General features: G+C 46.1%; 2 protein-coding genes and 1 non-coding gene across 4 annotated transcripts; all 3 read left to right on the forward strand.

Moving 5' to 3' along the window:
* The first annotated feature begins 2,104 nt into the window (after window positions 1-2,104).
* Window positions 2,105-9,335, forward strand: LOC127209529 (acylcarnitine hydrolase-like). Of its 2 annotated transcripts, XM_051169183.1 has the most exons (12): window positions 2,105-2,219; window positions 3,060-3,270; window positions 4,284-4,422; window positions 5,244-5,377; window positions 5,459-5,717; window positions 6,504-6,602; window positions 6,864-7,004; window positions 7,123-7,203; window positions 7,447-7,591; window positions 7,931-8,068; window positions 8,407-8,479; window positions 8,915-9,335. In XM_051169183.1, exons 1-12 carry the CDS (start codon window positions 2,141-2,143, stop codon window positions 9,108-9,110), a joined length of 1,695 nt encoding a protein of 564 aa, XP_051025140.1. In that variant the 5' UTR covers window positions 2,105-2,140; the 3' UTR covers window positions 9,111-9,335. The 2 variants fall into 2 exon arrangements, with proteins under 2 accessions (XP_051025140.1, XP_051025141.1); XM_051169184.1 differs by lacking the exon at window positions 6,504-6,602.
* A 9,630-nt stretch (window positions 9,336-18,965) lies between these two features.
* LOC127209247 (acylcarnitine hydrolase-like) lies at window positions 18,966-27,009 on the forward strand. The gene is made up of 12 exons (XM_051168845.1): window positions 18,966-19,041; window positions 19,761-19,971; window positions 20,587-20,725; window positions 21,371-21,504; window positions 21,574-21,832; window positions 23,760-23,858; window positions 24,120-24,260; window positions 24,377-24,457; window positions 24,712-24,856; window positions 25,219-25,356; window positions 25,695-25,767; window positions 26,203-27,009. The coding sequence occupies exons 1-12, from the start codon at window positions 18,966-18,968 to the stop codon at window positions 26,387-26,389; spliced, it is 1,683 nt and encodes a 560-aa protein (XP_051024802.1). The 3' UTR covers window positions 26,390-27,009.
* On the forward strand, window positions 19,150-19,242 carry LOC127209714 (small nucleolar RNA SNORA4). The gene has a single exon (XR_007833225.1). It is a non-coding gene; the product is annotated as a small nucleolar RNA SNORA4 (small nucleolar RNA).
* Window positions 27,010-27,342: the final 333 nt, after the last annotated feature.

Genomic DNA, 27,342 nt, shown 5'->3' on the forward strand with positions numbered 1-27,342 from the left:
TTTCTTCCCAGAGAAGGGGGTGGTAAAGGGCACCAACCCACCCTGGCATCCCAAGTCACAGCAGGACTAGGTGCATTCTCTCCCACTGAGGACTGAAAAGACAGCCCAGCTAGGAGAAATAGATCCAAAGGCAGCCAAAAGAGTCAGAGACCTCCCCTACTCCCATTGTTAGGAGACCCAAATGTTGACCAAGCTGCACATCTGCTACATATATGTAGTGGTTCTAGGCCCAGCCCATGCATGTTCTTTGGTTGGTGGTTCAGTCTCTGTGAGCCCCCATGGGCTCAGGTTAGTTGCCTCTGTAAGTCTTCTTGTGGAGTCCTTGTTTCCTCTGGCTTCCTCTATCCTTCCTTACACTCTTCCACAAACCTCCCCAAGTTTGGCCTATTGTCTGGCTATGGGTCTCTACATCTGTTTCCAGCAGCTGCTGGATGAAGTCTCTCAGAAGACAATTATGCTAGGCACTTGACTGCAAGCATAGCAGAGTATCATTATAGTGAGAGGGGTTGGCTTTCTCCGTGTGTGTGTGTGTGTGTGTGTGTGTGTGTGTGTGTGTGTGTGTGTGTGTGTGTGTGTTTGGAGGTGTTCTCAAGTTGAACTAGTCATTGGTTTGCTATTTCCTCAATCTCTGCTTCATCTTTTTCTCTACACTTCTTGTAGACAAAACAAATTTGGGGTCGGAGGTTTTACAAGTGAGTTGGTGTCCCCCTTCCTCCGCTGGAAGTCCCACCTGGCTACTGGATTTCATGCTTCATAACCACCACCCTACCCCCACCATTGCTATGGTGCTAGGAATCTCAGGTAGACTCATCCCCATAGACACCCAGGAGCCTCCCCTGTCCCAGATATCCCCCTACCAATTTCGGTTCTCTCTCCCTGTCCTCTCCCCTACCTCTGCCCTACCTCACCCCTACCTCACCTCACCGACATTACTCTCCACATCATCTCTCCAACCCACTCCCCTCCCTCCATCTACTTCACTTGTCTATTTTATTTCCTCTCCTGAGATTCAAACATCCTCTCTTGGGCCCTCCTTGGTTTCTCGGGTCTGTAGATTGTAGCATTGTTATCTTGTATTTTATGGCTAATATCCACTTATAAGTGAATGCATACCTATGTGTCTTTCTGGATCTGAATTATCTCACTCAGTGTGACTTTTTTTAGTCCCATCCATTTGCCTGTAAATTGCATGATGTCTTTGTTTTTAGTAGCTGATTTGTATTCCACTGTGTGAATGTACCACATTTTCTTTATCCATTCTTCAGTTGAGGAAAATCTAGGTTGTTCCAAGACTCTGGATATTACAAATAAAGCTGCTATGAACATAGATGAGTAAATGTCCCTTTGGTATGGTGGAGCCTCTTTTGGGTATATGCCCAGGAGACGTATAGTTGAGTCTTGAGGTAGAGCTATTCCCAATATTCTGAGGAACCTCCCAATTGGTTTCCACAGTGGTTATACAGTTTTCACTCCCCCCAGCAATGGAGGAGGGCTCCCCTTGCTTCACATCCCCTCCAGAAAGTGCTGTCACTTGAGTTTTGGATCTTAGCCATCCTGGGGGATGTAAGATCACACCTCAGAGTGGTTTTGATTTGCATTTCCTTGATGACTAAAGGAAGATTTCTTAAATCTGGGACACACCTGCTGGAAGCCTGTATACGTTTATGGAAAACAAAAGGTTTGACTCTTTGCCTATATCTTGCAAACAAGCCCCTTCCTTTTCTGGCATTAGTGTCTACTTCTCCAGTAAAACAGCATCTACCGAACACCACAGGAGGCATCCAGCCTTGTAGACTGAGCCACTTCTGGATTCTTGAACTTTCCATTCATAGGCAGCCACTGTTCAGTTGGTAGCACCATAGCATGTAAATTATTCTACTAAATTCCATTTCTATATATTTATATAGAGAGATTCATTCTCTGATCCGGCTACTCTGGAGAACTCTTATTGATACAGTGGCTTTGCTCTGCCTCCAGGCCTTTGGCTCCAGTCACTTCTGACTAATCAATTCTATTACAATGGGAACTTGCTCCACCTACATCCCTATGGTTTAAATTCTCTTGCCTGATCAAGGCTCACAGGCTCTTTCTGTGGGCAAACCGTGGTCCTTCTAGCAGCTCAGACTCAGGCCTGGAGCTGATGATGCCGCTGAACCAACTGCGCAGCTGGCTGAATGCTGTGCTCTTTGGACTCCTGCTTCTCCTCCTCCATGTGCAGGGTGAGGCTCCCTACACAGGTCATGGGGACTGACTGGGGTCAGAGCTGCCGAATTCTGCCTATCAGAGGCTGAGCTTGTGTGGGAGGGAAGGCATGGGGTGCAGGTGTTAAGGAGGAGGCTGATGGAAATAATCGATCAGCAGTTCTAAACCTATAGCTCAATGTCATTGGAAAACCCATATATGTGATGGTCGTAGAAGTCCCCAACCGTGAGTTAACTTTTATTGCGACTTTCTAACTGTAATTGTGCTATTGAGTGGTGTCTCAGTTCATAAGACCATCAGAAATATGCGTTTTCCAATGGTCCTGCCCCACAGGTTGAGGACAGTTGCAACAGATGAAAGTATAGGAAAGATGTGCCTACCAATTCCCCAACAAAAGCCCACACATGTTGTCATCCCACTAGCACATAGCACATAGCACATAGCACATAGCACATAGCACATAGCACACTGAGGAGACAGCTCAGTGTAAGGAGCTCTGGAGAGAAGAGTAGACAATTCACAGGAAAGCAAGAAGGCATTTTCCCTCCTCAGTGTATGGCTGTGACTGTAGCTACTACTGAGTTGGGATAAGAATGACAATAATCCTAAACTCATGTGGCCAAATGACTCTGAGTGATGATTTTGGCTAGAGAAGTGCTCTGATGCTCCTCAAAGGGTTAATAGGAAAAGTTCCAGGCCCTGAGGGACAGGGAACCTCCCACACTCACACCCCATGGCTGAACTGGGGGCCCTGGGTTCCCTTCTTCTGTGCCCTGGGAACAGTGAGATGGGAATCTCACCATCATCTGGCAGCTGGTCACAGAAAACTAACCCTGATGGCGTCTCTCCATCCACAGGTCAGGACTCATCAGAGGCCAGGCCCATCAGGAACACACACACAGGCCAGGTCCAGGGCAGCCTCGTCCATGTGAAGGACACCAACATTGGTGTCCACACTTTCCTGGGAATTCCGTTTGCCAAGCCACCTGTAGGACCACTGCGCTTTGCACCTCCTGAAGCCCCTGAGTCATGGAATGGTGTGACAGAAGTGACCTCATATCCAGCTGCGTAAGTTCTGGACCCAGAGGGTTTTAGGCACTGAGGTGAGAATGTGCTCGGAGCTCTGGGCCATGCTGAAGTACTTCTCCATCTCGGACATGCTGCAATTTTCTCTCCTTGCCGGGGAGTGCCCCATGTGTTTTTCTGATGATGTGCCAAACACAAGGTTGAGTAGGACAACTGTGCAGGTTCCTGGGTCAGATCTTGTCACTCTTAGGGAGTTAGATGTAGGCACTATGGAGAAGAACAAAGAAAATTGTTCACAGATTGAAACTAAGCCAGGTGTTCTCTGCCACAATGGGCGGGACCTGTAGGCATGAGGTGATGTGACCTATTAGAAAGCAAGTTCCCCTGAATCCAGAAGAATACACTTCAGGTCCCTGAGGATGGCAGCAGTGATGGATGCATGCTAAGCCACCCTCACAGTCACTGTGACAGCCTACAGGGCGAAGTGCCATTGACCACAGAATAAGCAGTCAATTCCCTCTGGAGACACTGTAGGCAAAGAAGTTCCCTGAGAATCTGTATATGGGATGAAAGGCGTCTTACCACCTTTCAGAGCAGTCTTGTCCATGGATTCCTCTAGTATCTGTGTAAGCACAAATACCCTGATATTGAAATCTTAGTTTCTTTTCTGTAATAAAGCACTGGCAAAAGCAACTTAGAAGAGAAAACTGCTATTATAGGCTCAGATTATGATTCATCATTTGGGGAAAACACAGAGAAACCAAACTGCCAGAGCTGATCACATCACATCCATAACCAGGACCAGAGACTATAAAATGCTTGCATGCCCGCTAACATTCATCTCACTTGCCTACCTGGAAATCTGGCTCCGTCCCAGTGTTCATGGAGTCTATGCCCTTTACCTCGGTTGGAAGGGACGTAGAGAGGAAATAGGTGCTAACAGGGCATCGTGAGAAGCAGAAGCTGAAGGTGGATGAGGAAAAGAAAACTCCAGACTTACATTTGGTTTTGACCACCATACATCTTTTGGAATAACAGTCTCTCATTTTTACCAGTTGTCTGCAAGACATTATGATGACTGAGGAGGGCATGAAGAGAATGAATGTGACCATGCCTCGCATCTCTGTGTCCGAGGACTGCCTGTACCTCAACATCTACGCACCAGCTCATGCCCATGAGGGCTCCAGCCTGCCTGTGAGTGTCAGGCCATGGTCAGCTTGGGGAGAGGGCATTTCTTCAAGATGGTGAGAAGGGACAAAAGCGACCTGAGCTCCACTGCAGGGTGGACTCTGATGGAGACTCTCACCTTATTTGGGTTATAAAGGGCCTTTTCAGCCACCCTGTGCAGCTGAAACCTGGGTATGGGGCACAGAGCACTGGAGCACTGAGCAATCACAGTCTCCAGCTCTTTGCTAAAACCAGGACACAGGCTACAACCTGAGCCCTGCAGAATCACTTAGGTGCTCATGACCCCAACATTGAGGTCACCCAAATGTCCACTTTTGGGTTATCTGTCATGCCACAGAGGGTTGATGATCCTTCCCACTTGTTTTGTTGTTCTGGTTTTTTGAGACAGGGTTTCTCTGTGTAACAGCCCTGGTTGTCGTGGACTCTCTTTGTAGAACAGGCTGGCCTCAAACTCACAGAGATCTGCCTGCCTCTGCCTCCTGAGTGCTGAGATTACAGGCTTGTGCCACCATGCCCCGCTGATCCTTCCCATTTTCAGTCAAGAGAGATATCAACACAGACACTCTTCCTTGTTCCACTGAGTAATGATGTCATTACTCCCTACATAAAACCATTAATTCAAATGGAGATACATGGCGGGGATGGGAATGACAAATACACTGATGGGGCTACTAGAAGTCCCTGGCTGTGGCCAAGACACCGAAGGCTTGAGGATTGTTATGTATTTCTGCAGCTACACAGAGTCACAGCAGTTGATATTCTAATAATCAGACCAGCAGAACATGGACAGGCTAGGAGCTTCCTGACATCTTTCTTCACTTCTCCAGGTGATGGTGTGGATCCATGGTGGGGCACTGGTAACAGGTATGGCTTCCCTATATGATGGATCCACACTGGCAGCCACAGAGGATGTGGTGGTCGTCACTATCCAGTACCGTCTGGGTGTCTCAGGCTTCTTCAGGTGAGCCTGGGACTGGGATGGGCAATGGTAGGTGATCAGAGCCTAGACAGCCCTTTGATTCATGCCCCTCCCACTTCTCAGCACTGGAGACCAGCACGCCAGAGGCAACTGGGGCCTCTTAGACCAAGTGGCCGCCCTACGCTGGGTCCAGCAGAACATCGCCCACTTTGGAGGCAACCCTCACCGGGTCACGATTTTTGGCCAGTCAGCTGGTGGCATAAGTGTGTCTTCACATGTTGTGTCTCCCATGTCCAAAGGACTCTTCCACAGAGCCATCATAGAGAGTGGAGTAGTTCTGACACCTGGTGCCATATCCAACTCCTCTGAGGAGGTTTACCAAGTGAGTGCCCACGAGTTTTTCAATCCTGTATCCATTGCCACAGCACTATCCCCTGGTACTATGGGGCTCAATGGGGAAATCAAACATCTAGGGAAATGGCATCTCATCATTTATTTCTGAGGGCTGGAGGGTTAGAATCCACACCTCTCCTTTATACGGGATGAGTATGTTATGCAGACAATGAAGATGCCATTACAAACTTCCATCATAAGCAAAAAAAAAAAAAACGAGTATGCATGGGTTTGGAAATGATTCACTGGCTCTTGAAAGTGCTTGGAGTATAAGCCTAAGGACCTATGTTCAAATCCCCAGAACCCATAAAACACTAGAGATGGTATCATGTATCTATAATTCCAATGGTGCTGTGGTCAGGTGGAGGCAGAGACAAGAGAATCCCTGGATGTTCACAGACCAGCTCAGTGTAGACAACAAAACAACAACAACAAACAAACAAACAAACAAACAAAAACACCCTGTCAAGGGGACAACAGTGAAGACTGAGACTTTTTCCTTTAACCTTCATATACAAACCTTGGCACACTTACCCCTTCCCTCATGCATGAAACACAGAACGATGGGTGGAGAAAACAAAACTACCCTAAACAGAAGAAAATGGTGCGCAGGTAGAAAGGGCACTGCCTGATGGCTGTCACCTCTGAGCAATAGGGCAACGGGAACGGTGTATGCTTACTCCAATCCACACAGCACACAGTGTAGTGCAGGAGTTAGATGTAATAGAATTGAGCAGGAATTGATATCTCTTGTCCCTGCCTGTTCCCTTTACAGAGGGTGGCCAACCTATCTGGATGTGGGGCCAAGGACTCAGAGACCTTGGTGCACTGTCTGAGAGGCAAGAGTGAAGCAGAGATTCTGGCCATTAGCAAGGTGAGAGAGTTTTGTGTGTCTGGAAGAACGTGGTCTACATGATGTGGGATTCTGAAGCAAATCCCTCATCTTTATGAGTTTGTGTTCTTCAGTTCTGTGTGCAAAATGAACATCAAGATAGGCTAATCTAAGTGTAGACTCTCCTCCAGGGTGAACACATCACCCTGAAAATAGTAAGAAATGAGATAATGATAGAAGTAACTAAGCGGACGTCAGGATATGTATTTCATTAACCTTCAGCATTGACTTTATGCCCCCCAGGATTTCAAGGCAATTCCTGCTGTGGTGGATGGGAAGTTCCTACCCAGACATCCAAAAGATATATTGACTTCTGTGGGTTTTCACCCTGTCCCCAGCATCATTGGAGTCAACAATGATGAATATGGTTGGGCCATACCCATGGTGAGTCTCATTTCTAATCCTATAGGATCCTGAGACCCATCTGCTAATCAGTAGGAATTCAAAACATCTTTAACCCAAATCCATCTGATCCCATTTAAGACTGTCTTCTGTCTCCCAGGCTGTAGACTCTGGTGAGACAATAAAAAAAATAACCAGAAAGAACCTGCTGGCTATTCTGAAGAATGTAACAGCAGAAGTGGTGAGTCATCTCTGGCGCTGATCAAATAGAGGGGTTTCTTGTATCTTTTTTTTTTTCTCACACAGCCCCTCTATTAATAAAACTCAGTATATATGTGTGATTCTGTGTGTGGTCACCACAAAGCAGGAAAATTTTTGCCTACACACTATCTCTTCCCAGGCCCTATTCTCCCCACACCCAAGTCTGTAAAGTACTTAACCTATAACATGCCTAACCTCATGCTTCCTGGCATCCTTGATGTAGAAGCTGCCTCCTGAGTCTAGTTACCTGATAATGGAAGAGTACATGGGGGACACTGAAGATCCTCAGACCCTTCGAACGCAGTTCACAGAGATGGTGGGAGACGTCCTGTTTGTGATCCCTGCACTCATAGTAGCACATTTTCACCGTGAGTACACCTGTGACAAGACTTAGGGGGATCATCTCAGGGCTGTGGGTCAGGGTTGAGCATTGTGGAGCAGTGTGGTATCCGGATCTCCTCAAGTGTAGTTTAAATGGTGAAATCTATAGAGAGGAGAAAATGGGTTGCTGATACTCTGTTGACTTAACAAAACCACTCAGCTAAAAAGGCCATGGGCACTGCTTAGCTTTTCCATAGCTGGAGCTGCCTCTCCCACTTAACTTTTATGACTCTAGGTAACATTATATCAAGGTATCTTGTCACCAAATATGTGACAGGAAAACTTCAGGTTAGCAGTCATTATATCACTATTTTCCCCACCTGCAGGTTGCCATGCCCCTGTCTACTTCTATGAGTTCCAACATCAATCCAGCTTCCTCAAGGATTTCAGGCCACCCAACGTGAAGGCTGACCATGCGGATGAGGTTCCTTTTGTTTTTGGGTCTTTCTTCTGGGGCATGAAACGTGAGTCTTCCTTCTCTTCCTTGACCTGAATGAGATCGCAGGTGGCTCCTTAGCTCACAGTCCATTGGAGAAAACCTATAGCTCAAAATACATACACCGGCTTAGAATCTGTACCCTTCCCAGTGTGGCTTGTAATGGAGGAGGTGGTAGCACATTGGGACAGGAATTCAATTAGAGACTCGCATGGACCTTGGTACTCTCTATGGTGAAGAAGGGAGGCAGCACAGCCAGCAGTCTGGGGTCAACAGATGGCATGGCGAGTGTGACGAACGGAGTGGCAGCTGGGTGAGGTGACATATACTTGGACATTTGAACCTTTGTCTTTCTCATGGATCTAGTTAACCTCACTGAGGAGGAGACGCTACTGAACAGAAGGATGATGAAGTACTGGGCCAACTTTGCAAGACATGGGTGAGAACACATTTCTTTCTCAGCCTTATGCATGTGGGTCCCTATCTAAGAGTCCCTTTTGGGTGGTCGCCTTCTCAGCATTCATGGATGTCCCATGGCAGGATAGAGTCTTCTCTGCTGGATAGCACATTTATGCAGATACTTCGTAGGTGTCAGATACAGGTCTTTTCAGTGACATGGCTGATGGGCCATGGAACTATAGTACTGTTCTTTAGATCTTGCCTCTTAGAGGGAGACGTAATACAGGTCTGGATGAGTCTTTCCCCACATGAAGCAGAAACTAGAGGATGACACGTGCATCTGCACATGAGGACACCTGTCCCATCAGCCCCCTTAACCGCTGGCCGAAGTGTTCTACTGCCCTGACCCAAATCAGGGGGTCAGGCTTTAGACTAGAGTGATCTCACTCTTTTTTGCTGGGTGGCATATCCACAGGAACCCCAACAGCAAGGGTCTACCCGACTGGCCCGTTATGAACCAAAAGGAGCTGTACCTGCAGCTGGATGTCCAGACTGCTGTGGGCCGAGCCCTGAAGGCCAGAAGGCTGAAGTTCTGGATGACAATCCTGAAGAATATCCAGGAGCTAAAGGAGTCTCAGGACAAGCACAAAGAGCCCTGGATCCCTGTGTGAGGAACGGCGTGTGGGGTTATCTGCTGATGGAGTCAGCTTCAGGTTCCCTACACTGAGGAACCTGGGATGATTCTAACTTTCACATAACATCTGCACTTGTCTGTCTTTCTACATGTATCTTGGATTCTGTGTACATGGCTCCTTATCCTGCTGGGTCATCTTTTATTAGACACACTCAATATGTGTTTGCATAACTGTGGATTTGTGAGCCTCAAAGTGCCCCATCCTCTTCACATTCCACTGGTCTAAGATCTTTCATTCCTTTTTTTCCTCACCTCATCTCTCACTCTCACTGTCCTATTCTCTATGACAAAAAAGGACCCTCTTTCTAATGGTCAGAACATTCTCCACAGTTGAGTGGAGAGTGGGATATGACTTCCTCACGAACTCTGGTGCCTCACATTTAACCATGTCCCCTGGACGGGGAGACCTGGTGGCACTCAGAGGAAGGACAGCAGGTTACCAAGAAGAGACTTGATACCCTATAAGCATATACAGGGTGAGGTAATCCCCCTCAGGAACAGTCATAGGGGAGGGGAATAATGGGAAAATGGGAGGAAGGTAAAAATGGGAGGATACAACGGATGGGATAATCATTGAGATGTAACAAGAATAAATTAATAAAAAATTTTTGAGGAAAAAAAGAGACCCTCTTTAAATAAGGCAGAGGCTTAGGAGAACGTTGATATGGATGCTTTGGAGAACTCATGTGACACTGTAACCTGCCCCAAAATCACAAGTTCATACTTTTGGAGACCATGAATTGCAAGGTTAAGATATTGCTGTTTTCACTGAGTAGATGGGATAATTAATAGTTCTCATGACCCAGGCCTCCAATAGCCTTACCTCTTATTACCATCACGTTAGAGCTTAAGTTTCAGTATAGAAATATGATTCATAGGTATTTTCAAAACATGATTCATACATGTTCTCAAGTTAGTCACTGGATTTGAAAAGATCTGAAACTGTCTCTATCTACTGTGTTTGTAAATTAAATTTCACCTGCAATTTATTTTAAGATAATCTGTCCGTGTTTTCAATATTGATTTCTTTTTCCTTCTCCTTCCCATCATCCAGCCCCCACCCCATTTGTCTATTTCTGTCCCAAAGTAGTTAGTGGCACATTTTTATATGAGAAGTAAGTAGTTTTAAGTATCTATTATTCTTTCAAATCTAGGACAGTGTGTGTGTGTGTGTGTGTGTGTGTGTGTGTGTGTGTGTGTGTGTGTGACTAGGTTGGGACTTTGTATCTGCTGAGATTTGCCCCTAATTCAAAGGATTCTGTGTACATGGTAAGACCCACATTTGCATGATCACAGGACATCTGTGAAGATGTTTGACTATGGGGTGAGTCCTAGTAGCAAGGTGTGTTGGGAGTTGCCAGAAGGTCCATACATGTACAATAGAGACTGTTGTCCCCAGTCTGCATGAGCACTTGTTCATGTATATGGGTGTCCTCCTGACTTCCACAGTCCCACTGTAACCTCTTGCCTCTTATGATAACCCTCTGCATTGAAAGTCCATATACATGGCTTCCTTTCTCATCTCAAAGGAAGGGCTCTTCTCTGCCTAGCTACTGAGCCAAGACTAAAGGATCTGTTCCATTCCCTTCTGTCCTCTGGTGTTCGAACAGTGGAATACAAGGATCATCACTTTGATGATGATGTTATGTAGTTGGTTGGTCTTCAACAAAGTAGAAGGGACGAGGACTTATCCAACCTCAGAAAGCTGTACTCCAGGGGAGGCAGGTTGGTCACAGGGAGGGAGCTGAGGAAATCCCAGGGTCTAGAGAATGAAGAAATAAACCTGTTGATGACAGAAGAAAGATCATTTGGAAGAACCCATAGGGCAAACTGAATAAAATTACACACCTTTGTAAAATGGCATAACATGTGAAAGTTTGTGGACAGCAATAAGGTAAAATGAAAATGAAACCACAGCAGATGAAGTAGTAATGGTGCATGGAGGATCCAGGGTATCTCAGGGGACAGATGTGCCCCTCCACACGTGGACAGGCTCTGGGGCAGGGGCCAGGCATCTCTCTGCTGGACATTTCTGGACCTTCTGATACTACACCCCACTTCCAGGACACACCCCACAGATAGGTTTACAGATTTCCTAACTATGCAAATATGAATTTCATAGCATTTCCTGCCTCTGATAATAAGAACAAACATTAGCAGACAGAAGCACAAACACAGATACACACACACACTTTATACACTCTTTCAGCCTTGAAGTACTAACGAATATCTCCAGACCTACTTCTCATTTTTCAAATATTATGCAATTCACCACTTGGGAAATACAAAGATGAATGAGTTAACTGTCTTGAATAGAAATCATATGTATCATCTAAGTTGCATCATATGCTGAAATCGAATCTGTACTGTACTGAAATTAAGAGTTGGGGCTGTTAGGCGGTTATCACATCGTGAGCACCATTGTTTATCCCTTTTATCTCTTGAGAACTCAAGGTAAAACCTCTAGTCGAGAGAGCCACCTTGTGACACAGGAAATCTACTGTCATCTTGACTCTGGTCTTCTTTGTCTGAAAACATGAACTCATTTCATTTCTTCACGAGCTACATAGTATATGATGTTGCTGGGGTCCAGCCCCGGGTGAGGACCAGAAGCAGGGTGGATGCAAGAGCAGGGAAGGATGAATGAGTCAAGCAAAGGGATCAGGGCAGTTTTGCAGCCTGACTGATTGGCAGCCAGAGTGTTTCCTTATCTATACAGAGCTTAGTAGGCAGTGTTAGACACATGCCGTTCCAAAATATAGAGCATATAATTTTTTGCCTTCAGACATGTGTTTTAACTTCCTCTCGGTCATAATTTAGTCATTAATGACAAACTGACAGAACAGAGTTATCTTTTACAATCACTTTCCCTCATCAACCCCATAACCCAACGTTTAACAATCTAGAGGCATATTTTGCCAAAGCATGACCACCTGTTCTCAGGCTGGAGGTTCTCATGGTTTCAAGGACACAGATAGAAAGAAAACCTCCGAGGCAGCATGGGAAGATTGTCATGTCCTAAGCAGTGTAGTATAAAATTTTAATAGTCAGAATGCTAATTGTCATTAGACCCAGGAAAAGATGTCATGCCTAAGCTTTGCAGTTATACTCAATTTCTGCCATAATACAATGTTTATAGCTAATTGCAGAATTTAGTTATATGTCTGATCTTGGTATTCTTTTGTGCCTTGGTCATACAATACCACAGAGGCCCTGTATGAGCTAACTGTTTTTGGAAAGGGTGAGGCCTTAATACATCATTTTTTTCACCTTTATCTACACCATTCTTTGTCCATCAGCAGCAGGAAGAAGCTCTTAATGTGATCCAGCCCACGGAGTCTCTGGATCTTGTTTACCTTTTATGTTTACTCTGCTTTGATCATCTTGCTCCTGAATAAGTGCAGGGGCAGATGTTCCAAGAGTGTCTTGAAATCAGAGCCTCATAAGGAGATCTCTGGTGTCTTTATTTGAGTCTCAACCTCCAGAGCATAAGGAAGACCTTCACATCGGTGCAGATAAGGATATCTGCCTAAAAGGGAGAGGAGTGTTATGGTAGGACTTTCCTGGGGAAGCTTAGAAACTATACTCCTGGGAGAAGAAGTAAATGGTCATAAATAAATTCCCCTCAATCCCATATCCCAAGTTGTACAAATATTAAAAGCTGCCCCCACCCTCCAAGCATTCAAGATGTGGAGATCAAGACCAAAAGTGAAAGACAGCACATTGGTGAATGCATTATATGTCTCAGCTTTGCTGGATATTCACAAAGCAGCTGTGCTTGTTTTATGAATTTCTTTCACTATTCACATTAGATATGCCTGTGCCATGACACACAGAGACACACACACACACACACACACACACGTCTCTGTGTGTGTCTGATACATGTCATATGTAATATGACATATATATACTCATTGACATATATTATTCATGTGTGTGTTATTGACATGCAGTGACCCTGAATAAAATGGCTTATTCTTAGGCACTGAGGCCATGTAATCCTCCTGTCTCTGTCTTCCATGTAGCTGGACCACAGCCACCTGTCACAGCTGGCAGCTTATAATTTCTTCTTATATGTTCTACATTAGGCAAGGATCTCTAGATTAACAGAACTGATAGAGTATGCATATGCTATAAAAGAAGATTTACAGAATGGCCATGTGTGATAGGAGCCAAGTACTTTAGCCACATGTAGCCTGGAGGTCACCAATCTCAATGCTTTAGCAGTCCAATCTGGTACTGAAAGCCTGGAAGATTCCTTGAGAGTTGCTAGTCTTCATCCTACATTGAAGGCTGCAGGTAGCAGCAACCACCAAGATGGACACACTGGAAAGGGTAGGTAAGCTTGAAACATTGCTTTTTCTTATATCTCCTTGTGTGTTGGACACAGTCCAAAGGTGCCATGAACTATGAAGGAGGAGGCTTTCTTCAAGAATTTCTTGGAAACCCCCCCCAGGCCCACCCATAGGTGAGTCTCTTGGTTGATACAAGGTCTTATCAAGTTGACAGCCAAAACTGAACATCACAGCCAACTACAGGTACTAAGAGATAAGAGTAATATGATTTTATTGGCCAGTGTAACTGTGAGAAAATATGGGACCCACTGAGAGGTGGACATGGAAAGTGACACCCACCCACAAAGTGGTCACCAATCCCCAAAGCAGTTGCCTTATTTGAGAAGATCAGGGCCTTGGAGATGTAGAGAAAAGGGCAGAAGAAGATGACATGAAGAAGGGAGAAAGGGGCACAGGTCCCATTGGTTCAGAGCCTGCTTTGGCTAAATCAAACAGCACCTAGATCAGGAAGTGATGATTAAGAAATAATTTTTTAAAAAACAGAAATAAGAAATAGAGTCAAAATAGAGGCAAAAAGAAAGGGTAGATTCAGGAGGTCAGGAAGTCACTACCGCAGCATGCTAGTCAAGTGCTCTACCACTCCCATCCCGCTTCCTTGGGAGTCAGGACAATCAACTCTTAGCCTACAGCCGCAACGTACTTTTTCTGAAAGTCTAAGACCTTAAGTGTATACTTGGCAAAAGATCTTGTTTAATCACAATGTCAGCAATTCATAGGATTCTTATGCCAGAGCAGAGAGCACAAGAGCAGTGCTTATAGACACAGAGCCTTTGCAAATGGCTTGGGACACATTGGCTGTAGAGAAAACCTGGAATCAACTGGAGCTCCTATCTCTTCAGAGTGTTTGGGCACTGCAGGCTGACCCACTTTGTGCTCAGAACAAAGTCTGACATCACAGTCTCCAGCCAGATGTAGGTGTTCTCAGTCACCTTTAGCTCCGGGATGTTCTAGGGCAAGGTCTTAGCCCAGAACACCATCTAGCAGGCTTTCAGAGCATGAGCCATAGCAGGTTGTATATCCAACTGCAGGCAATGTGCATGGTGGCCAAACAAGGACCAACGAGGTAGACTTTTTTTTTTTTTTTTTTTTGAGGATTCCTGTAGCTTTAGACTCCCAGTAAAGTGAGGAACTGGTCATTTTGAATTCAATTGAGCCCAAGATTCTTATCCTGATTTAGGACAGGATAGTAGGTAGAGCATGCTGTGGGTGGGGATAGGGGTAGGGTCGGGGAATAGAGTCTCAGAGGTGTAGGTGTTCTATGCAACAAGCTCTTATTAGCATCTGTTCTGTGTGTGGCAGAGCCACCTGGACCATTTGTGCTTTCTTTTAGGGGTACACTTATATAGACAAAATACCAACATGGTACCTACCTGCCAGGTCATGGGGACATAATCAGTGACTAGTACCCACAGGAGATTCCTGTCTGGGTGGGCCCTGGCATTATAAAATAGTATCCCATTGGTGAAGAACCCATCAACACAGGGGAGCCCTGGATGGAAATCCTCTGATCAGGGAGGTTGAGGAGTAGTCACACTTACATGTCACGTCATGCAAAGTTGGTCCAGTCCATCCTCCTCCTGCTCAGCAGGTCCTCCTCAGTGATGTCAACTGTAGATGGGAGGAGAACAAGGGTCCTGGTCCTCATCACCGTGTGCAGCTGCAGGCTCATGCTCCACATGTACCATGGCTGCTTAGCCTGACCCTAGGCACTGCATATGTCCACCCCACATGTGCCAGGAGCCAGGCCTACCCCTTCCCTATCCTGTCCTTTGTAGTTCTGGCCTCTAATGGAAGCTCTCCTGGGCTCATTCTTACCCAGAATGCTTTCCTTCCCTCTACCATACAGTCATTGTCTAAGAAAAAAGCCATGCCTTTTAAATACCTTCCTTGGAATAGTGACACAGCCTGTTATCTCAGGCCTCTAGACAGATGAGCTGTCTTGGGTTTCAGGCCATGCTAGGTTGGGTAGTGAATTTTAGGTTCACCACTCTCACACATCATGATATCTTTTTTCAAAAAAGAAAAAGTATGTCTAAATTAGTGAGTGACACAAAGTGTCTCCTTCTGTCCCTCTTCATGTCATTATGCTCAGCTGGAGTCCAGACAGGATGAGGCACCACATGCTGGAAGGAAATGAATTTGAATTCTAACCCATTCTAACAGCTGATTTTGAGCTATAATATGGTACACAGCTAATCCTATCCTTCCTCAATACTCACTTTCCACACCTGAAAAGTGAGGGCCATCATCCCTTAGTTACCCAGCTGCTGGGGAAGGAGAAAGACTCACTGTTGCAGCCACAATGGGACAATCTGAGGATAAGAAGATGCTCATTTTTGTGGCTGCCCTTCATGTAGGATGGCTTGGAGCCTTGAGGAAGTTGGGCTGATGCCAGAACTCATACAAGTAGAATAGGACATGGGGACCTGAGGGTGGACACACTACAACATGGTGGCGTGTCACCTGGAGCTGTCCTGCCTCATCCTTGGTGACATGAGGCCTTGGCCCAAGCTGACAGGAATCTAGATAGTAGGGTTAAATCGCAGCCTTTAATTTCCGGAGAAGACAGAGAACTAGAGGTTCTGAGGGTGAGGGCTCTAGTTTAAGCTCCTCATGGCTGCTTCTTCCCTCTGACACTTAAGGAAATAGCATGGACTGATGTTGGCCCTCTTTCATAGGAGGCCTGACTCCATGGCTAGGGAGGGGACAGGTGGAGGGAGCACAGTCTAGGCTGGGAAGGATTCAGTTTCTAGCACCAGTGTGGGCTTTCAAGCTGCAAAATGAGTGAAAGGTGCTCTTTATGAGCCTTAGTTTCCTTAATTGTACAATGAACCCAGTCACCCCTCAAGTTCCCACACAGCTTATGAAAAGAATACTCATATTTGCTGCTCCAGACACAGAGTCCAACAGCAAAAGCCATCTCATCATTATAGTTGCCCTTCACACGATGGGGTGTAATGTCTCTGAAGAGCGTGTGGTGGTCCAGAAACTCATAGAAGTGTACAAAGGCATGGGAACCCAGAATGTGGACACATGGTGGCATAGTGGCCTCTCCCATGGAGCTGTCCTGCCTCATCTTTTGTACAAGGATACCTTGACCTAAAGTTGTCCAGAATCACAAATGAATCAGAAGAATGAGGTTAGTCTGGTCCAGAGCAGGAAGAAGCAGCCTTGGGAGGGAGATGAAACGAGTCCAAGGGAGCTGGGGTAATCTACCCAGAAACCCAGCCCATGCTTCAATTTTGCACATTTGTCTCTGTGCAGGATGTATGAGAGGCCCTGTTGATTGGAGCAGACCTCAAGGATCTGTGCTACTGTGAGGTTGTCAACAGCCTTCAAAGCACTTCCAGTTCTTTCCTTTATGGCGTGAACAAAGTGTGTGATCAGGGAGGCTAGGAGAAATCCTCCATATATGGCGGGTTGAATCTGGACTGATGAATCTCTGAAGCTCCCACCACCCACCACACCACCCTTGGCCATCATCAACTCAGGGCATCTGAGTGATGGTGCCTTGAATAGCAGAGCACACAGTGATTTCTCTAGCTGAGCTCCAGAAATGTCTAGAATTAAGAAGCACAGAGATGTCCAGCGTCCATCGGGAGACTGGAGGAAATGGGAACTTCTCAGCCTCCGTGGTCCCCGGTTCCTTTGGTAGGGAATTTGGAGTAGAAAGAACAGCTGCCAAGAAAAGTTAGAGCCACAGACAGGGCAAGAGTGTGTTGGAGGGGTGACACTGAATCAAAGGAGCCCTGTTGATTAGAGGGAGGCAGGAAACCCATCTGTGTTGTGCCAGGGAAACATCCAGAGGGACACCAAGGAAGAAGTCCTGTAGTGACATGATGCAAGGCTCTAGATTCTTACTTGGATAATAATGATGGAGATCACAATTTGGATCCAAGGCCAATTCTCAGGTGCACTAAATGCTGTCTGAAACTGATGCCCACAGCACTTGCTCCAGGGAGTCAGGCTGGACTGGGCATGGGATCCTGATCGTGCACTCTTTAATTTCTCCTGCCAGGTTCTTTCTGATTCTGAGACTCTGATTTATACATTTGTATCTCAGCTCTATCACAGGTTCTGTGAGACCAGATTGTCCCCAGTGTTGGAGCCAGCAAGGCCCCATTAAATACTTGTCCTGTGGCTAAGAGTGAGATCGAACCATGGTGGCTAGAGAACTTTCCTCCAATCCTGATGACCCATGTTCCACTCTGCAATTCACACAGTAGGAGAACATGGACTTACACAAATTGTCCTCTCATCACTATATGTGAGCCTTGGCATGGGAGAACCCTCATGATATGTACATGAGCATAATAAATAAATAAATGCAAACAATAGAATATTTCTTAAGTGAATAAATGACTGTGAAGTTGCTCTTGGCAGGGTCTGGCCACTGGAGATGCATCATGATGGGGAAGTGAGTAGGAGCTGGGGACTTTAAAGGCACCAGAATCATATCATGAAAAAGCCATGCATGACCTGACAGGGAGCAGGGTCCATGCAGATCCTAAGATCATTATAGGGACCAGAGACCCTGGAAGCAGGCTCAGTAAACTAAGACTTCAAAGCACAGGGAAATCCTGAGGGTGAAGGTCACACTCAGAGCACCTGCACTTGCCTGTCTCTCCTGTGACATCTTGAGTGTGACCTACTCACAGAAGGCCTCTGCCTTCTTCTCATGTTACAGTGTTCCTGGTCCCAGAACTTCAGAACCCGTGTTGTGCCTTTCCAGGAGCCAAAGATGGAACAGAAATAGCAGACATGACTGTCATAGCTATTTTTCCACTGTCAACTTGACTATATCTGAAGTACAGAAATGGAGTGCACACCTGTGAGGTTTTTTTTTTTTTTTTTTGGAGGGGGGCTTGGTTTGAAGTAGGTAAACTTACTTTCATTTGACGTAGGAAAACACAGGCCTTTGATTGAGATCTTGAGGCAGGAAGATATCCCTTTAATCTGGGCCATGCTTGCAAGAAGCCCATATAAGGATGTGGAAAACAGAAGATTTGGCACTTTTCCGGCTTGATCCCGCCTTGCCAGCAAGTCTAGCTCCTCACTGGCACTAGAGCCTGCTTGTTCATGATTCCAGTGTCTACTTAACACTAGATGAGACACTCAGCCTTTGAGTAACTTCTGGATTCTAGAACTTTCCATTCAGTACCCAGCCACTGTTCAGTTGGGAGTAACATAGCATGTAAATTATTCTACTAAATTCCATTTCTATATATTTCTATAGAGAGATTGTTTCTGTAACTCCTGCTACTCTGGCGAACACTGATTAATACACTGACTTTGCCCTGCCTCCCGGCCACTAGCTCCAGTCGCTTGTGACTAGTCAGTTCTCCTGCAATGAGAACTAGCTCCACCTACATAGTTTTGGATTAAATTCCTGCCTGGGCAAGGCTCACAGATTCTACTTCCTGTTTCTGAAACGTGGTCGTCCTAGCAGCACAGACTCAGGCCTGGAGCTGATGATGCCGCTGAACCAACTGCGCAGCTGGCTGAAGGCTGTGCTCTTTGGACTCCTGCTTCTCCTCCTCCATGTGCAGGGTGAGGCTCCCTACACAGGCCACGGGGACTGACTGGGGTCAGAGCTGCTGAATTCTGCATGTCAGTCACAGGCTGAGCTTGTGGGAGGAAGGCAGGTGAGGGGGGGCGGATTCATGGATTAAAGTATGGGAAACTTATGACCACACTCCACAGTGAGCTGTACCACTTAGTATAGTTCATTACTATTTTGTGGCCTACATTGATTGAAAGAAAAAAAAAGTATGGGAAACTTGTGTCTCCCAATTACCCCAACAAAAGTCCACACATGTTGTGAGCCCACTAGGACATAGAAGGTCAGACACACCTACCATCGCTCCACCCTGAGGAGACAGCTCAGTGTAAGGAGCTCTGGAGAGAGCAGTGGACAATTCACAGGAAAGCAAGAAGGTATATTTTCCCTCCTCGGTGTATGGTTGTGCCTGTAGCTACTACTGACCTTTGGATAATGTCAATAATTCTAAATTCATCTAGCCAAATGGCTTTGAGTGTGTGACTTCTTTGGCTTAAAAAAAAAAATGCTCTGATGCACTTCAAAAATAGGAATAGGAAAAGTTCCAGATCCTGAGGGATAGGGAACCTCCCACACTCACATCCCACAGCTGAACTGGGGGCCCTGGGTTCCCTTCTCCTGTGCCCTGGGAACAGTGAGATGGGAATCTCATCATCATCTGGCAGCTGGTCACAGAAAACTAACCCTGATGGCGTCTCTCCATCCACAGGTCAGGACTCATCAGAGGCCAGGCCTATCAGGAACACACACACAGGCCAGGTCCAAGGCAGTCTCCTCCATGTGAAGGACACCAACAGTGCTGTCCAGACCTTCCTGGGAATTCCCTTTGCCAAGCCACCTGTAGGACCACTGCGCTTTGCACCTCCTGAGGCCCCTGAACCATGGAGTGGTGTGAGAGATGGGACCTCACATCCAGCTGTGTAAGTTCTGGACCCTGAGTGTTTCTCATTTGGGTGAGAATGTGCTCTGCGCTCTGAGCCATGCTGTGGTGTTTTTCCTTCTCAGCTACACAGCGGTTTTCTCTCACTGTGGGGGAGTGTCCCATGCGTTTTTCTGGTGACGTGCTAAGGTTGAGTACAACAACTGTGCCGGGCTCTTGAGTCAGAGCTTGTCACTCTTAGGGAGTTAGATGCAGGCACTATGGAGAAGAACAAAGATAAAATTGTTCACAGATTGAAATTAAACCCAGTGGGATCTGTAGGCATGAGGTGAGGTGACCTGAATCCAGGAGAATACACTTCAGGTCACTGAGGGCGGCAGCAGTGATGGATGCATGCTAAGCCACCCTCACAGTCACTGTGATGACCTTCAGGACCAAGTGCCATTGAACAGGAAATCCTAGAAATCTGGCTTTACCCCAGGTCTCATGGAGCCTGTGGCCTTTCCTGTGGTTGGAACAGAACTAGGTGGGGATAATGTGGTAACAGAGCATCGTGGGGAGCAGCAGCTGAAGGTGGCTGAGAAAACAATCCACACTCACATTTGGTTTTGATAACGATACATCTCTTGGAATAACTGTCTCCCATTTTTACCAGTTGCCTACAAAATGTTATGATGAACGTGGAAGGCCTGAAGGAGATGAACCTGACCCTGCCTCCCATCTCTATGGCCGAGGACTGTCTGTACCTCAACATCTATGCACCGGCTCATGCCCATGAGGGCTCCAGCCTGCCTGTGAGTGTCAGGCCATGGTCAGCTTGGGGAGAGGCCATTTCTTCAACATTATTAAAAGGGACAAAAGTACCCTGAGCTCCACTGCAGGGTGGACTCTGATGGACAGTCTCACCTTATTTGGGTCATAAAAGGACTTTTCAGTCACCCTGTGCAGCTGAAACTTGGGTATGGGACAGAGCACTGGAGCACTGAGCAATCACAGTCTCCAGCTCTTTGATAAAACCAGGTCTCATTCTACAACCTGAGCACTGCAGAACGACCTAGGTGCTCAAGACCGCAACATTGAGGTCACCCAAATTTCTACTTTTGCATTATCCATTGTCTCAAAGAGAGTTGATGATCCTTCCAATTTTTAATCTGGAGAAATATCCATGGAGACTCCCCCTCTTTGTCCCACTGGGTAATGATGACATTACCCGATACACAAAGCCATACATTCAAATGGATATACATGGTGGGGATTGGACTAGAAATACACTGATGGGGCTGCTAGCGATCCTTGGCCATGGCCAAGGCTCCAAAGTCCTGAGGATTGTTATGTATTTCTGTAGCTGCACAGAATCACAGCAGTTGACATTCTAATAAGCAGTCCTGCAGACCTTGGACTGGCTAAGAGCTTCCTGTAATCTCTCTTCATGTCTCCAGGTGATGGTGTGGATCCATGGTGGTGCTCTGGTTGTAGGCATGGCTTCCATGTATGATGGATCCACACTGGCAGCCATGGAAGATGTAGTTGTGATCACTATCCAGTACCGTCTGGGTGTCCCAGGCTTCTTCAGGTGAGCTGGACAATGGTGGGTGGCAAAAACCTAGATAGCCCTGTGATCCTTGTTCCTTCCACTTCTCAGCACTGGAGACCAGCATGCCAGAGGTAACTGGGGCTTCTTAGACCAAGTGGCCGCCCTACGCTGGGTCCAGCAGAACATCGCCCACTTTGGAGGCAACCCTCACCGGGTCACCATTTTTGGTGAGTCAGCAGGTGGCATAAGTGTGTCTTCACACGTTGTGTCGCCCATGTCCAAAGGACTCTTCCACAGAGCCATCATGCAGAGTGGAGTGGCCCTGCTGCCTGGTGTCATATCCAGCTCCGCTGAGGAGGTTTACCAAGTGAGTGCCCATGAGTTTTTCAATCCTGTATCCATTGCCACAGCACTATCCTCTGGTACTATGGGGCTCAATGGGGAAATCAAACATCTAGGGAAACGGCATCTCATCATTTATTTCTGAGGTCTGGAGGGTTAGAATCCACACCTCTCCTTTATACGGGATGAGTATGTTATGCAGACAATGAAGCTGCCATTACAAACTTCCATCACAAGCAAAAAAAAAAAAAATGAATGTGCATGGGTTTGGAAATGGTTCACTGGCTCTTGAAAGTGCTCGGAGTGCAAGCCTGAGAACCTATGTTCAAATCCCAGAACCCATAAAACACATGGTATCATGTATCTATAATTCCAATGGTGCTGTGGTCAGGTGGAGGCAGAGACAAGAGAAGCCCTGGGGCTTGGAACTTAACAGAGAATTCTCAACAGAGGAATATCAAATGGCCGAGAAACACTTAAAGAAATGCTCATCCTCGTTAGTCATCAGAGAAATGCAAATCAAAACGACACTGAGATTCCATCTTACACCCATCAGAATGGCTAAGATCAAAAATTCAAATGACACCACATGTTGGTGAGGATGTGGAGAGAGAGGAACACTCCTTCATTGCTGGTGGGAATGCAAATTAGTACAACCACTTTGGAAATCTATCTGGCGCTTTCTCAGAAAAATGGGAATAGGGCTTCCTCAAGACCCAGCTATCCCACTCCTTGGAATATACCCAGAAAATGCCCTACCACACAACAGGGACATATGCTCAACCATGTTCATAGCTGCTTTATACATAATAGCCAGAACATAGAAACAGCCTAAGTGTCCCCCAGTAGAAGAATGGACTAAGAAACTGTGGTACATTTACACTATGGAATACTACTCAGCTATTAAAAACAAGAAATTCCCGAAATTTGTGGACAAATGGATTGATCTAGAAATTATCATAATGAGTGAGTTCACCCAGAAGCAAAAAGAGACAAACAGTATATACTCACTTATATCAAAACACTAGTCCAAGGGATACATACCATGAAAAACTTTACTTACCAAGAAAGTGGGTCAGAGGAGAGGACGTCCTATTGAGACTTTAGGCGAGAGTAGCATGGAAGAATGGGGGAATAGTAGGACCCACAGGGTCCTAAAAACCTACAAGAAGAACTTTATGACAGGCAGATCTGGGTCCTGGGGTCCTCCTCAAACTAAGGCACCAGCCAAGGAGAATATAGGCAGTAAGCTTCGAACCCCTACCAAGACCTAGCCCACAAACAGGATATTCTCCACTGGTGAGTGGAGAGTGAGATCTGACTCTCACACGAACTCTGGTGCCCCTTTTCTGACCACGTCCCCTGAATGGGGAGGCCTGGCGGCACTCAGAGGAAGGATAGCAAGTTACCAAGAAGAGACTTGATATTCTAAGAGCATATATAGGGGGAGGCGGTCTCCCTCAATCACAGACATAGGAGAGGGGAGAAGGGGAGAAGTGGGAGGGAGGGAAGAATGGGAGGAAACAGGGGAAGGGCTAACAATCTAGATGTAATATGAATAAATTAATAATAATAAAAAAGAGAATCCCTGGATGTTCACAGACCAGCTCAGTGTAGACAGCAGAAAAAGACACCCCGTCAAATAAGGGGACAACAATGAAGACTGAGACTTTGTCCTCTAATCTTCATATACAAACCTTGGCACACTTACTCCTCCCCTCATGCATGAAACACAGAACGATGGGTAGAGAAAACAAAACAACCCTAAACAGAAGGAAATGGTGTGCAGGTAGAAAGGGCACTGCCTGATGGCTGTCACCTCTGAGCAATAGGGCAACGGGAATGGTGTATACTTACTCCAATCCACACAGCACACAGTATACTGCAGGAGTTAGATGCAATAGAATTGAGCTGGAATTGACAACTCTTGACCCTGCTTGTTCCCTTAACAGACGGTGGCCAACCTATCTGGATGTGGGGCCAAGGACTCAGAGACCCTGGTGCACTGTCTGAGAGGCAAGAGTGAAGCAGAGATTCTGGCCATTAGCAAGGTGAGAGAGTTTTGTGTCTGGAAGAACCTGATCTACATGATGTGGGATTTTGAACCAAATCCCTCATGTTTATGACCTTGTATTCTTCAGTTCTGTATGCCAAATGAACACCAAGATAAGCTGATCTAAGTGTAGACTCTCCTCCAGGGATAGCACATCACCCTGAAACTAGTAAGAAATAAGAAAATGGTGGAGGTAACTCAGTAGACATCAGGATATTTATTTCTTAACCTTCAGCATTGATGTTTAATGCCCCCTCAGGCCTTCATGATGATCCCTGCTGTGGTGGATGGGGAGTTCCTACCCAAACATCCCAAAGATTTGTTGGCTTCTGCGGATTTTCACCTTGTCCCCAGCATCATCGGTGCCAACAATGATGAGTATGGTTGGATCATACCCAAGGTGATTCTCAATTACAATTCTCTAGGAGCCTGAGACCCATAGGGTAAACAGTGGGAACTCAATATATCTTTAACCCAAGTCCATCTGATCCCACTGAAGATTGTTTTGTCTCCCAGGTCATAGGCTCTGCTCAGACAATAAAGAAAATAACCAGAGAGAACCTTCTGGCTTTTCTGAAGAATACAACAGCAGAAATGGTAACATACCTCTATTCCTATCCAAATAGAGGGGTCCCTCATATCTCCTTTTCAGACAGCATCTCTATTAATAAAAGTATATGTGTGTGGGGGGGGCATATATATATATATATATATATGGGGTCACTTCAGAGAATAAACCTTTTTCCCTATACCTTCTCTCATTCCAGGCCCCATTCTCCCCACACCCAAGTGCATTACATACTTAGCCAATAACATGCCTAACCTCATCCTTTCTGGCATCTTTGGTGTAGATGCTGCCTCCTGAGTGTAGTGACATGCTAATGGAAGAGTACATGGGGGACACTGAGGATCCCCCAGCCCTCCAAATGCAGTTCACAGAGATGATGGGAGATTTCATCATTGCGATCCCTGTACTCCAAGTAGCACATTTTCAGCGTGAGTACATCTGCAACAAGGTTTAGTGGAGCATCCCAGGGATGTGGGTTATGGGTAAGCACTGTGGAGCAGTGTGGTATCCAGGTCTCCTCATGTCTAGTTTACAAGAGTTAAATCTAGGTACAGAGGGAAAAAACGGATTGCTGATACTCTATTGACTTAACAAACCCACTCAACTGGGATGTCCAGGGGCACTGCTTAGCCAAGGGCTTTTCTCTAGCTGGTGCTCCAGCCTGGAGCTCCCTCTCCCATTTAACTTTTATGATTCCAGGTAACTTTATATCAAGGTATCTTGTCACCAAATAAGTATCAAAAAGCTCCAGGTTAGGAGTAACTATGTCGCCATTTGTCATCACCTCCAGGTTCCCATGCCCCTGTCTACTCCTATGAGTTCCAACATCAATCCAGCTTCCTCAAAGATTTCAGGCCACCCCATGTGAAAGCTGATCATGGGGATGAGGTTCCTTTTGTCTTTGGGTCTTTCTTCTGGGGCATGAAACGTGAGTCTTCCTTCTCTTCCTTGACCTGAATGAGATCGCAGGTGGCTCCTTAGCTCACAGTCCATTGGAGAAAACCTATAGCTCAAAATACATACACCGGCTTAGAATCTGTACCCTTCCCAGTGTGGCTTGTAATGGAGGAGGTGGTAGCACATTGGGACAGGAATTCAATTAGAGACTCGCATGGACCTTGGTACTCTCTATGGTGAAGAAGGGAGGCAGCACAGCCAGCAGTCTGGGGTCAACAGATGGCATGGCGAGTGTGACGAACGGAGTGGCAGCTGTGTGAGGTGACATATACTTGGACCTTTGAACCTTTGTCTTTCTCATGGATCTAGTTAACCTCACTGAGGAGGAGACGCTACTGAGCAGAAGGATGATGAAGTACTGGGCCAACTTTGCAAGACATGGGTGAGAACACGCTTCTTTCTCACCCTTATGCATGTGGGTCCCTATCTAAGAGTCCCTTTTGGGTGGTCACCTTCTCAGCATTCATGGATGTCCCATGGCAGGATAGAGTCTTCTCTGCTGGATAGCACATTTATGCAGATACTTCGTAGGTGTCAGATACAGGTCTTTTCAGTGACATGGCTGATGGGCCATGGAACTATAGTACTGTTCTTTAGATCTCGCCTCTTAGAGGGAGACGTAATACAGGTCTGGATGAGTCTTTCCCCACATGAAGCAGAAACTAGAGGATGACACGTGTCTCTGCACATGAGGACACCTGTCCCATCAGCCCCCTTAACCGCTGGCTGAATTGTTCTACTGCCCTGATCCAAATCAGGGGGTCAGGCTTTAGACTAGAGTGACCTCACTCTTCTTTGCTTGGCGGCATATCCACAGGAACCCAAACAGTGAGGGTCTACCCGACTGGCCCATATTGGACCATGAGGAGCAGTACCTGCAGCTGGACGTCCAGCCTTCTGTGGGCCGAGCCCTGAAGGCCAGCAGGCTGCAGTTCTGGACCAAGACTCTGCCCCAGAAGATCCAGGAGTTAACAAGATCTCAGAACATGCATAAAGAGCTCTAGTGCCCTGTGTGAGGAACGGTGTGTGCGGTTGCCTCTGATGGAGTCAGCTTCAGGTTCCTTATACTGTCGAACCTGAGTTGATTCTAATATTCACATCCTCTCGCGTTCGTCTGCTCTTCTTACTAATCACAAATCCTCTACACATGACTCCTTATCCTACTGGGTCATCTTTTGTTAGACACATTCAATAAGTACTCCCATAACAGTGTGGGTTTGCGAGCCCTGTAGTGGCCCATCTCCTTTACACTGCACTGGGACTAGGACCTTTCCTCCCTTCTTTCCTCACCTCATCTGTCGTCCTCACTGTCCTCTTTTCTATGACCAAAAACTCTCTTTAAGTAAATCAGAAGCTTTGGAAAACATTGATATGAGTTCTTTGGAAAACTATGTGACATGGGCAGGTGATGTCAAAATCACATGCCCTCTCTCATCAACTTTGTACTTTTGGAGACTATGAATTCCTAGGTTAAGATATTTCCATGTGTGCTCTCTGACACAAAGATGATATTTTGTGTTTTCACTGAGTAGATGGGATAATTAATAGTTCTCATGACCCAGGCTTCCCATAGCTTTACCTCTTATTACCATCACGTTGGAGCTTAAGTTTCAGTATAGAGATATGATTCACAGGTATTTTCAAAACATGACTCATAGATGTTCTCAAGTTAGTCACTTGATTTGAAAAGATCTGAAATTGTCTCTGTCTACTGTGTTTGAAATTAAATTTCACCTACAATTTATTTTAAGATAATCTGTCCATGTTCTCAATGTTGATTCCTTTTTTTCTTCCCTTTTCCGTCATCCAATGCCATTCATCTATTTCTGTCCCAAAGTTGGTTAGTGGCACAATTTTATGTGAGAAGTAAGTAATTTTAAGTATCAATTATCCCCTCAGATTAAAGTCATTGCGTGTGTGTGTGTGTGTGTGTGTGTGTGTGTGTGTGTGTGTGTGT

The sequence above is a fragment of the Acomys russatus genome, chromosome 26 (assembly GCF_903995435.1).
Source record: "Acomys russatus chromosome 26, mAcoRus1.1, whole genome shotgun sequence".
NCBI lineage: Eukaryota > Metazoa > Chordata > Mammalia > Rodentia > Muridae > Acomys > Acomys russatus.

What these genes read in the sequence shown, in the direction of transcription:
- LOC127209529 (XM_051169183.1), top strand. Translation starts at nt 2,141, where the DNA reads ATGATGCCGCTGAACCAACTGCGCAGCTGGCTGAATGCTGTGCTCTTT. An exon ending in AGAATGTAACAGCAGAAGTG is followed by an intron (nt 7,204 to 7,446) that starts GTGAGTCATCTC and finishes TCCTTGATGTAG; the next exon opens with AAGCTGCCTCCTGAGTCTAG. An exon ending in CATAGTAGCACATTTTCACC is followed by an intron (nt 7,592 to 7,930) that starts GTGAGTACACCT and finishes CCCCACCTGCAG; the next exon opens with GTTGCCATGCCCCTGTCTAC.
- LOC127209247 (XM_051168845.1), top strand. Translation starts at nt 18,966, where the DNA reads ATGCCGCTGAACCAACTGCGCAGCTGGCTGAAGGCTGTGCTCTTTGGA. An exon ending in ATGGTTGGATCATACCCAAG is followed by an intron (nt 24,261 to 24,376) that starts GTGATTCTCAAT and finishes TTTGTCTCCCAG; the next exon opens with GTCATAGGCTCTGCTCAGAC. An exon ending in GCCAACTTTGCAAGACATGG is followed by an intron (nt 25,768 to 26,202) that starts GTGAGAACACGC and finishes GCATATCCACAG; the next exon opens with GAACCCAAACAGTGAGGGTC.